At 55.3% G+C, this 9,583-nt stretch overlaps 2 protein-coding genes across 16 annotated transcripts in view; one reads left to right on the plus strand and one right to left on the minus strand.

Annotated features, from left to right (window-relative positions):
- ELOF1 (elongation factor 1 homolog (S. cerevisiae)) overlaps positions 1 to 7,883 on the plus strand; it is a 27,979-nt gene extending 20,096 nt beyond the window's left edge. For 4 of the 11 annotated variants that reach the window (XM_011994057.1, XM_011994049.1, XM_011994053.1 and 1 more), the window contains exons 2-4: positions 4,118 to 4,251; positions 4,402 to 4,472; positions 4,673 to 5,426. In XM_011994057.1, coding sequence (XP_011849447.1) covers positions 4,136 to 4,251; positions 4,402 to 4,472; positions 4,673 to 4,737 — 252 coding nt within the window. In that variant the 5' untranslated portion in view covers positions 4,118 to 4,135 and the 3' untranslated portion in view covers positions 4,738 to 5,426. Of the gene's footprint in view, positions 1 to 775; positions 812 to 2,682; positions 2,878 to 2,931; positions 3,034 to 3,228; positions 3,309 to 3,539; positions 3,896 to 4,117; positions 4,252 to 4,401; positions 4,473 to 4,672; positions 7,317 to 7,867 lie in introns of those variants that run through there. The other 7 variants (XR_001007545.1, XM_011994055.1, XM_011994051.1 and 4 more) reach the window with 7 other exon arrangements.
- Positions 7,884 to 8,112: 229 nt separating this feature from the next.
- Positions 8,113 to 9,583, minus strand: part of CNN1 (calponin 1, basic, smooth muscle) — a 19,074-nt gene continuing 17,603 nt past the window's right edge. For all 5 annotated transcript variants that reach the window (XM_011994059.1, XM_011994060.1, XM_011994061.1 and 2 more), the window contains 2 exons: positions 8,973 to 9,119; positions 8,113 to 8,892 (listed from right to left, as the gene is read on the minus strand). In XM_011994059.1, coding sequence (XP_011849449.1) covers positions 8,647 to 8,892; positions 8,973 to 9,119 — 393 coding nt within the window. In that variant the 3' untranslated portion in view covers positions 8,113 to 8,646. The remainder of the gene's footprint in view (positions 8,893 to 8,972; positions 9,120 to 9,583) is intronic.

The following is a 9,583-nucleotide window of genomic DNA, read 5'->3' on the forward strand; positions in this document are numbered from 1 at the left end:
CCGAGTAGCTGGGACTACAGGTGCCCGCCACCACGCCTGGCTAATTTTTTGTATTTTTAGTAGAGACAGGGTTTCACCGTGTTAGCCAGGATGGTTTCGATCTCCTGACCTCGTGATCCGCCCGCCTCCGCCTCCCAAAGTGCTGGGATTACAGGCGTGAGCCACCACCCGGCCGAATCTGTTTTTGATTTGATTATCCGGAAAGATGGAATTGCTGTTAGCTGAGATGAGGAAGACTGTGGAAGAGCAGGTTGGAGTGCCAGGGGCTTGGTTTTTGACATGTTATATTTAGTATTAGGTGGAAGTTAGACATCAGGTGGAGGAGTGACTGAGGCAGATAGATCAGAGTCTGCAATTCAGAGGACAGACTCAAGGCTGGAGAAGCAGGTGTCCTCAGTGTAAAGCAGGCACCTAAGACTGGGTGAAATCTTCATGTAGGTGAGTATAGCCAGAAAGGAGAGGATCCAACAATTAAAATCATGGGCTCTTTGCTCTATTGCCCAGGCTGGAGTGCCTTGGCGGCTCACTGTAACCTCCGCCTCCTGGGTTCAAGTGGTTCTCCTGCCCCAGTCTCCCAAGTAGCTGGGATTACAGGTATGCACCACCACGCCTGACTAATTTTATATTTTTAGGAGAGATGGGGTTTCATCATGTTGGTCAGGCTGGTCTCGAACTCCTGACCTCGTGATCTGCCCACGTTGGCCTCCCAAAGTGCTGGGATTATGGGTGTGAACCAGTGCACCCAGCCTTTTTTTTTCTTTTTTTTTTTTTTTAGATGGAGTCTTGCTCTGTTGCCCAGGCTGGAGTGCCAGTTTCACGATCTCAGCTCACTGAAACCTCCACCTCCCCAGGTTCAAGCGATTCTCCTACCTCAGCCTCTCTAGTAGCTGGGATTACAGGCGTGTGCCACCATGCCCAACTAATTTTTGTATTTTTAGTAGAAATGGGGTTTCACCATGTTGGCCAGGCTGGTCTTCAACTCCTAACCTCAAGTGATCTGCCCACCTCGGCCTCCCAAAATACTGGGATTACAGACGTGAGCCACCGCACCTGGCCCAAACTCATGTGCTCTCTTCATGAGAGCAAGTTGGCAGACAGGCAGGAGCATAGGAGACTAGCAGGAGCCACCAGTGAGGCAGAGGACAGGGAGCACATGGGGTCCTGAGAGCCACATGTGCTTTCACCGGGGGAAGGATCCCTCAAATCGGAAGACTGCCATTAGGATTTGCAGTATAGAGCCACCAGTGACCTAAGTTTGGAGGCAAGAGGCGTAGAGAGATGGACAGGAATGCAGATGGCTGTACACTAAAACAGTCTGCAAAGAAATGCATCATAGCTGGAAGAGGATGAAGAGACTTTCTTTTTTCCCCCTTTTTAAATGAGGAGAGAGGTAATAACAAGTGTACGAGAGTGATCCAGTGGAGCTGGAAAATTTGATGTTGCTCAAAGAAAAGGGGATGGGAGCCAGGGCAGAATGAACAAATTGTTTTTGCAGGAACGTACTTCCATAGTAAAGGAGGCATGCCGAAGCTGGGAGTGGTGGTGCACGCCTGTTGTCCCAGCTACTGGGTAGGCTGAGGCCAGAGGATTGAGGCTTCAGCAAGCTGTGATCATGCCACTGCACTCCAGCCTGGGCAACAGAGCGAGACCTCATCTCTTAAATAAATAAAGACGGTGGGTGGATGGCTGAATGAGTTGGTCCCAGGAGCTGTCTTTGGATTGCTTCTATTTACTCAGTGAATTGGAAGCATCACTGTTAAGAGCTGGGGGTGTTGGCCAGGTGTGGTGGCTCACACCTGTAATCCCAGCACTTTGGGAGGCCAAGGCGGCGGATCACAAGGTCAGGAAATCTAGGCCATCGTGGCTAACACGGTGAAACCCCATCTCTACTAAAAATACAAAAAATCAGCCACACGTGGTAGTGCACACGCCTGTAGTCCCAGCTACTCGGGAGGCTGAGGCAGGAGAATCGTCTGAACCAGGCAGGCAGAGGTTGCAGTGAGTCGAGATCACGCCACTGCACTCCAGCCTGCGCAAGACTCCATCTCAAAAACAAACAAACAAACAAACAAAAAGAGTTGGGGATGTTACATAGGAAGTGATCAGCAAATAATGAATGAAACTCCACTGTTTATTCTGGAAGATCCTGGCAGACTGCTGACCTTCCCTGCCTCAGAGGAACGATGCTAGAACCAGCAGTCGTGTGTGTGTGTGTGTGTGTGTGTGTGTGTGTTGGAGGAGGTGCCATAGGAGGCTCAGGGATGGCAAGCACAGTGCCCTGAGCACCGTGCCTAGCAGGGGAGTTGGGCTCGGTGGTAACTGCTGCTGTTTCCCCACCCACCTGCCTCCTGGACATCTGTTCCTAGATATCCCTCTGCCACCCAACCCCATCATTTTCTCCAAAACCCTGTCCTTCCTCTATGTTACACATCAGAGAATGATGCCACCTTCTCCCCCTAGCCACTGTGTCCCCACCACAAACCTGGGAGTCATCCTGGACTTTCCTCCTCTCATCATACTCACTCGCTCCGCTGCCATGTCTCCTCTGTCTCTCTCGCCCTCTGCCATCTCTACCCCAACAACCCTGTCCTGGCTGTGCCTTTGTCTTCATCCAGATTGTGACTCACACCGCAGTCCCTCAAAAGCCCAGGGTGACTTTACCCTTTCACTCCTTGTAGCTCCCAGGATCCATCCAAACACCCAGAACCCTCCCACCTGTCCCTCCTGTCTCCTCCACCTGCCAGGGGACAGACAGCTGCCCCTGAGCCTTCACACAGTGTTCCTCTACTCGGAGGTGCTTGTTCCCACTTCTCTGCCCTGTAGTCTGTCATCTGGATGGAGGCCATCAGATGCCCTGAGTGTCACTCTTCATGGATGGTACTTACATGTCCCTTGACAAGAGGAGCAGCCAGTATAGAATCACCAGCTCCTAGGCTCTTAGGCTCCACCCAGCCCTGAACAGCTGGCTTGTCTTGGAGTCTCTTGGGCCACCCTCCCCAGGAACAGTGGCTTCCTTGTATTGGCGCCAGCTAAGTACTTACCATTCCTGGTGTCAACCTCACAAGACTCCTCTGCGATAGCAACCTTATTTCAATCTTTTTTTTTTTTTTTTTTTGAGACGGTGTCTCGTGCGATAGCAACCTTATTTCAATCTTTTTTTTTTTTTTTTTTGAGACGGTGTCTCGTGCGATAGCAACCTTATTTCAATCTTTTTTTTTTTTTTTTGAGATGGAGTCTCGCGCTGTCGCCCAGGCTGGAGTGCAGTGGTGTGATCTCGGCTTACTGCAATCTCCGCCTCTCGGGCTCAAGCGATTCTCCTGCCTCAGCCTCCTGAGTAGCTGGGGTTATAGACGCCCGCCACTACGCCCAGCTAATTTTTGTATTTTTAGTATAGATGGGGTTTCACCATGGTGGTCAGGCTAGTCTCGAACTCCTGACCTCGTGATCCACCTGCCTCAGCCTCCCAAAGTGCTGGGATTACAAGCGTGAGTCACCACATCCGACCTTTTTTCCTTTTTTTTTTTTTTTTTTGGATGCAGGGTTTCATCCTATTGCCTAGGCTGGAGTGCAGTGCCTGGATCATAACTCACTGAAACCTGAAACTCCTGGGCCCAAGCAATCCTCCCATCTCAGCCTCCCAAGTAGCTGGGACTACAGGCTTGCACCACCATGCCTGGCTAATTTTTAATTTTTTTTTTTTTTTTTTTAGAGATGATGCCTCACTCTGTTGCCCAGGCTGGTATCCAGCTCCTGGCATCAAGTGATCCTCTCACCTTAGCTTCCCAAAGTGCTGTCTGGAATTACAGGTGTGAGCCACCATGTCTGGCCTTGTCTCTGTTTTATGGATGAGGAAACTGTGGCACAGAGAGCTTAAGTAACCTGCCCAGGTCATGCAGTAAGTGAGAGAGACGGGGTTAGAGCCTCCGCTCACCCCTTCCATCCAGAGTGGGACAGGGGATTTTCCCCCTGTATCAGGACTGAGCGCCTCATCGCTCAAGGGCAGAGGCCCCAGGACCATAGTGCAAGTCCCAGACCCTCTTTCCGGCCTGCTTTCTAGAGCATTGAGCGGGGGGCTGCGTGGTTTCCACAAACCACTGACATCTGCCACTCCCCACAGGCTCATCCACCTGCAGACATGGGGCGCAGAAAGTCCAAACGAAAGCCACCTCCCAAGAAGAAGATGACGGGCACCCTTGAGACCCAGTTCACCTGCCCCTTCTGCAACCACGAGAAATCCTGTGATGTGAAAATGTGAGTGGGGAACGGGGCAAGGGATCCATCCTCCCCACCACCTCCTCCCCGCTGTTCTCCATCCTGCCCCTTGCCTCCCTTGGGGAAGGCGTCATCACCCACAGGCCCTGGGTGCATTGCTCACCAGTCCCTTCTCTTGGTCTATTTCAGGGACCGTGCCCGCAACACCGGAGTCATCTCTTGTACTGTGTGCCTAGAGGAATTCCAGACGCCCATAACGTGTATCCTTAGAAACCTGGGCTTTTTCCAGAGGATGGGGAGGGGGCTGGAGTCCGGACCCTGCTCCTCTGGCCCACTGTGTGCCCTGGTGCAGGGCCAAGGCCGTCCAGAGGAACAGGTGCCACCTACTGATTTATGTGGGGTGAGAAGGTGCAGGGCAGGGTTCCAATGCCAATGATCACCCTTGACCTAAGCGGCTCAGATCTGTCAGAACCCGTGGATGTGTACAGTGATTGGATAGACGCCTGCGAGGCAGCCAATCAGTAGCAACACAGAGGACCCACCCCCTGAGCAGCTCCGCCTACTGTGGACCCAGCTGTTCGGTTCTGGTCCAGAGACATTCCAGGGGTCCAGGGTGTGGGTCCTGGGCTGTCACAGCCCTCTGTGTGCGTGTGTAGAGTGGGCGTGGGTGTGAGTGGGTGTGTGTGCCAGTGTGGAGTGGATGTGGGTGTGTGTGTGGCTGCACGTGTCACTGGGGTGGCCGTGAGTGTGTGCTCATAGATACGCAGTGGTGGCGGGTTCCTGGGCCTGAGGGGCCTGAACTGACCTCTCTTGGCTCCAAAAGCCTTTGCTGTGTTCCCTTCTTCAGCCCCTGGCCCCCCAGCTTTGGGGCTCTGGCTCCCCCCCCGGCGGAAGTGGGGGGCTGTTTCCTGATATCCTGAACAAGGGAAGCCCAGTAGAGGCTGGAACTGGACCTCTCCAGCCTCCTCACCAGCACCGTGCCCATCTCAACTGGACTTCCCGCCCTCCTTCTCCACCTTCTAGTGCCCGTGGCCTGGGATTCAAAGCCACCGTTCCCCAGGTCCCTGGGCTGGGCCCTGACAGGGAGCCGCCCCCCTCCCCATGCTAACAAGGAAGCCCAGTTTTGTGTTCAGTTGCTTTTGTAGAGGAAGCAAGGGCTGGGGTGGGGACAGCTGTCAATCACAAGCCCTTAAATAAAGCAGCCAGCGCACATCCCTTGCTGTCCGTGATGTCTTGGGTTCTGCGTCTGGCTTGTCACCAGAAGAAGGAGAGGGGACCTGAGGTTCCAGCGTTTGGGAGGTGGCCTGGTGGCGCATGTGGCCAGCCCTTCACACCGCCCAGCATTTTATTCAGTCAGTAAGCATTCAGGGTGGTGGAGCAGGCAGACATCTTGGCCAGGTGCTTACAGCAGTCATATTAGGAAATGGGGTAGGTGAGACAGAACAGGTGGTCAGAGGAGGCTTCTGGGAGGGGCAGGCTGAGGTGGTGACATTGTAGGGCCACCTCTAGCCAGATGCTGACCTCTGGCCTTGCCTGCATCACCCCAGTGTCCTGACAGCCACCCTGTGGGGCAGGTGCCAAGCTAACCCCAGGTTCAAAGATGAGGAAACTGAGGCTAGAGGTGAAGGAGGTCACTGGCCCAAGACCCTACAGCCAGAAAGTGGCACAGGGGATCTGAACCCAGGAAACCAGGCTCCACAACTTACAGTCTGACTTCTTGTGAGCCCAGAGTCCAGGCTGAGGGACCAGCTCACAGGCCGTCCTGGAGGTAGTGGGTGGAAGAGGAACACTGGGAAGGGAAACATGAAAGGGACCTTTGTCCAAGGGTGGTGAGGACTCTCAGAAGGCTGGTGTGGGGGCGGGATGTGCGTGGCTGATGGGGAGCACCTGAGGGCTGATGTCCCCTCAGCTGGTCACACGGGTGACAAGGACCACAACACCCAGCAACCTGGGGCAGTGCCGGACCCTCCACCTGGCCTCATGAGCCTGGGTGGCAGGTGACCTGTGCTTCAGAGTCCTCGTTGCCACAGTGCAGGGGACGAAAGCATCTTCTTCCTGGAGCCATGCTGAGGATGGAAATGCCAGACATGGTTAGAGCAGCTCTGGGGCCCACCCAGGGCACGGACGAATGTGAACAGCCGGGGGAGACACTGAGCTGGCCCGGAAGCCCTGGCTGCCAGACTGGGCTGCTGCATCTGGCCTGTGCGCCGCCCCCAGGCCCACTCTGCCATGACACGTCTTCCCTGGGCCTCCAAGATCCCAGGTGAGGTCCGCTAGCCCTGGCAGGCGCCAACAGACATGGGCAGTGTGCTAGACAGGCACCTAGGTTTAAGATGGTGGCCCTCTGGGATCCAACAGAAAGGGGACTTGTTCCTCTGGCACCCGGGGCCCTTCCTGCCGCCTGTCCACCCCCAGTCCCAGAGGCTAAGTGCTAATATGGTGCTGTTTTCCCGAGGAGGCAGGGCCCTGGGCCAGACCGGGATCCTCCTCAGCATAGCTTCCCTGCGCCGGCCCTGGGGGAGCAGGACTTGTGGTAGCCAAGCCAAGAGCGCCTGGAATCTGGTTTACGAGGCCCCAGGGGCTGCGTGCGTCTGTGCGCGGGTCTTCTGGTGTCTGCCTCCACAGGTCTCCACGTTCCAGCCTCAACCCCTGCCCTCCCTGGGGAGAAGACAGCTCCGTGCCCCGCTCCTCGCTTCTCTGCCTCCTCTCCTCCTCGAAATCCTCATGGGTGCGGACCTCTCCCTCCTCCCGGGGATAACAGGGTCCCCTCTGAAACATGAGGAGGTTGAGGCCCTGGACACAGCCTTTTAGGGTCCCGGGTTGGCAGGCTTAGCCTTAAGAGGGCTGAGAGTGGGCGGGGTGCACAAAATTAACCGTGCCCTATGGTGCCCCGTGCTAGTCGGTAAAGGGCCATTGCCCTGGCTCAGAAGTGCCTCTCTCCCTGTCCCCTTTCCCCTCCTCACAGTCTGGGGCTAAGGGGTTCACCCTGCCCACAGGCCCACCAGGACCCCTACCTGTCATCCTTTCTCTATTGATACCTGGTCTTTACCAGCGATTAAACATGTAGAATATCACCCCATCTGGGGGTGCCATTTCATGACCACATGAGGCTCACTGTCCCCATTATTTTGATGGGAAAACAGGTCTGGGGAGGGGAAGTGACTGCCTGAGGTCACCCAGACAGTTGCTCTGTGATTCACATACCATCCAGCCTGTCCCAGTACTCAGGCTGTTTGTCACCACCATCCACAAGCCTCTGGGAGAGCAGTGTGGGTCATGTGTGTGTATGTGTGTGTGTGCATTGACTTTCTGACTGTGCCATTTTTTTTTTTTTTTTTTTTTTGAGACAGAGTCTTGCTCTGTTGCCCAGGCTGGAATGCAGTGGCGCCATCTTGGCTCACTACAGCCTAGACCTCCAGGGCTCAAGCAATTCTCCTACCTCAGCCTCCCAAGTAGCTGGGACTACAGTCATGCACCACCAAGCCCCGCCAATTTTTGTATTTTCAGTAGAAACAAGGTTTCACCATGTTGGCCAGTCTGGTCTTGAACTCCTGACCTCAAGCGATCCTCCCACCTCAGCCTCCCAAAGTGCTGGGATTACCGGCATGAGCCACGGTGCCCAGCTGGCTATGCCTTTTTGACATGTCGTGGGGAGTGTGTACTGCATGTGTGTGCGTATCTGTGTGTGAAAGGGGGAGTGTGTGTGTGTGGTGTGTGGACTTTGCATGTGGGTGTGATGGAGTGCCTATCCTGTGTCTGAGTGGCTACAGTGAGGTGTGTGTCTTAGGGTGCTTGTGAGTGTGTACGTGCATCTTAGGGTGCGTGTGGGCACGTGTGTCTGTGCAGATGTGTGTGCGGGATATGGAGCGTATCCAAAACAGAGCAGCTCTGAGGCCTCAGGAGATTTTACAGCCATTTATTGTGCTCCAGTGAAATAGAAAAAAAAAGAAAGTGCTCGCGTTACAAACGCTGCTGTCACATCCACATAGTACGCCAGTCGCTGCAAACCAAACCGCGTGTGTCCGCTGGGTCTCTGGGCATGCAGTTTGCTCCCACTATGGGAATGGGGTGGGGGCAGGCCGAGCCTGGGCTCTGGGGGCTTTGCTGGGGGAGCTTCTGGTCCTGGGGGTACCCACTTGTGAGGGAGCGGGGGGACAGCTGGAATAGCTTTGCTCAGTGCGTCCTTTGGGTGCTGTTGGGGACACCCGGCTCTATGTTGGACCCCGTAGCACTAGAGAGCGGAGGGTCCCCTTCCCCCCAGTGGGCCCCCCATTCTCCCAGTCTGCTCTCTCCAAACTCTAACCCTGTAGAGGTTGAGTTCTACAGGGGCTGGAGGATGCCATGCAGGGAGAGGGGGTCGGCTGGGTCTGGCTGGATCCAGCCAAGAGCAGCAGCAGCCTCCCTTGGGGGGAAAACAGGGAAGGCCTCGTGGCCCTAGGCGGAATTGTAGTAGTTATGTGCGTGGTGGTTGTGGGCGGGCTCGCCCAGCTCCGGGTACTCAGGCGTCAGACAGTACTTGGGGTCATAGACCTGGCGTGGCAGCCCATACACCGTCATGCCCCGCTGCGAGGCGCCCTTGTTGCTGCCCATCTGCAGGCTGACATTGAGCGTGTCGCAGTGCTCCATGCCCAGCCCCGGCTCGAAGATCTGCCGCTTGGTCCCTGGCGCGGTCATGCCAGCCTGCGAAGGGTGATATAGTCAGGCCATGGGGTGACCAGTGTCCCGGGCTTTGACGGCGTGCCCAGGGGGCCCCCACTTACCTGGCTGGCTCCTTTGTTGGTGCCCATCTGCAGGCTGATGGTCGCCTGGTCCAGAGGCTGGTCCGTGCCCAGCTTGGGGTCGTAGAGGTGGCGCCGGGTGCCGTAGGCCGTCATGCCCTGCTGGCTGGCAAACTTGTTGGTGCCCATCTAGGAAGTCAGAAGGAGAATCACACCAATAATTACAGACCTCATCATGGGCCACGAGGCGTAGCTGATGTGAGAGGGTGAGGCACTGCTTTAACATTTTTTTTTTTTTTTTTGAGGCGGAGTCTCACTCTGTCTGTCGCCCAGGTTGGAGTGCAGTGGCCGGATCTCAGCTCACTGCAAGCTCCATCTCCCGGGTTTACGCCATTCTCCTGCCTCAGCCTCGTCAGTAGCTGGGACTACAGGCGCCCACCACCACGCCCGGCTAGTTTTTCGTATTTTTTTAGTAAAGATGGGGTTTCGCCGTGTTAGCCAGGATGGTCTCGATCTCCTGACCTCGTGATCCGCCCGTCTCAGCCTCCCAAAGTGCTGGGATTACAGGCTTGAGTCACCGTGCCCGGCAACATTTTTTTAATTTTTTTTTTTTTTTTTTGAGACGGAGTCTTGCTCTGTTGCCCAGGCTGGAG

The sequence above is a fragment of the Mandrillus leucophaeus genome, unplaced genomic scaffold, assembly GCF_000951045.1.
Source record: "Mandrillus leucophaeus isolate KB7577 unplaced genomic scaffold, Mleu.le_1.0 Scaffold440, whole genome shotgun sequence".
Classification (NCBI taxonomy): Eukaryota; Metazoa; Chordata; class Mammalia; order Primates; family Cercopithecidae; genus Mandrillus; species Mandrillus leucophaeus.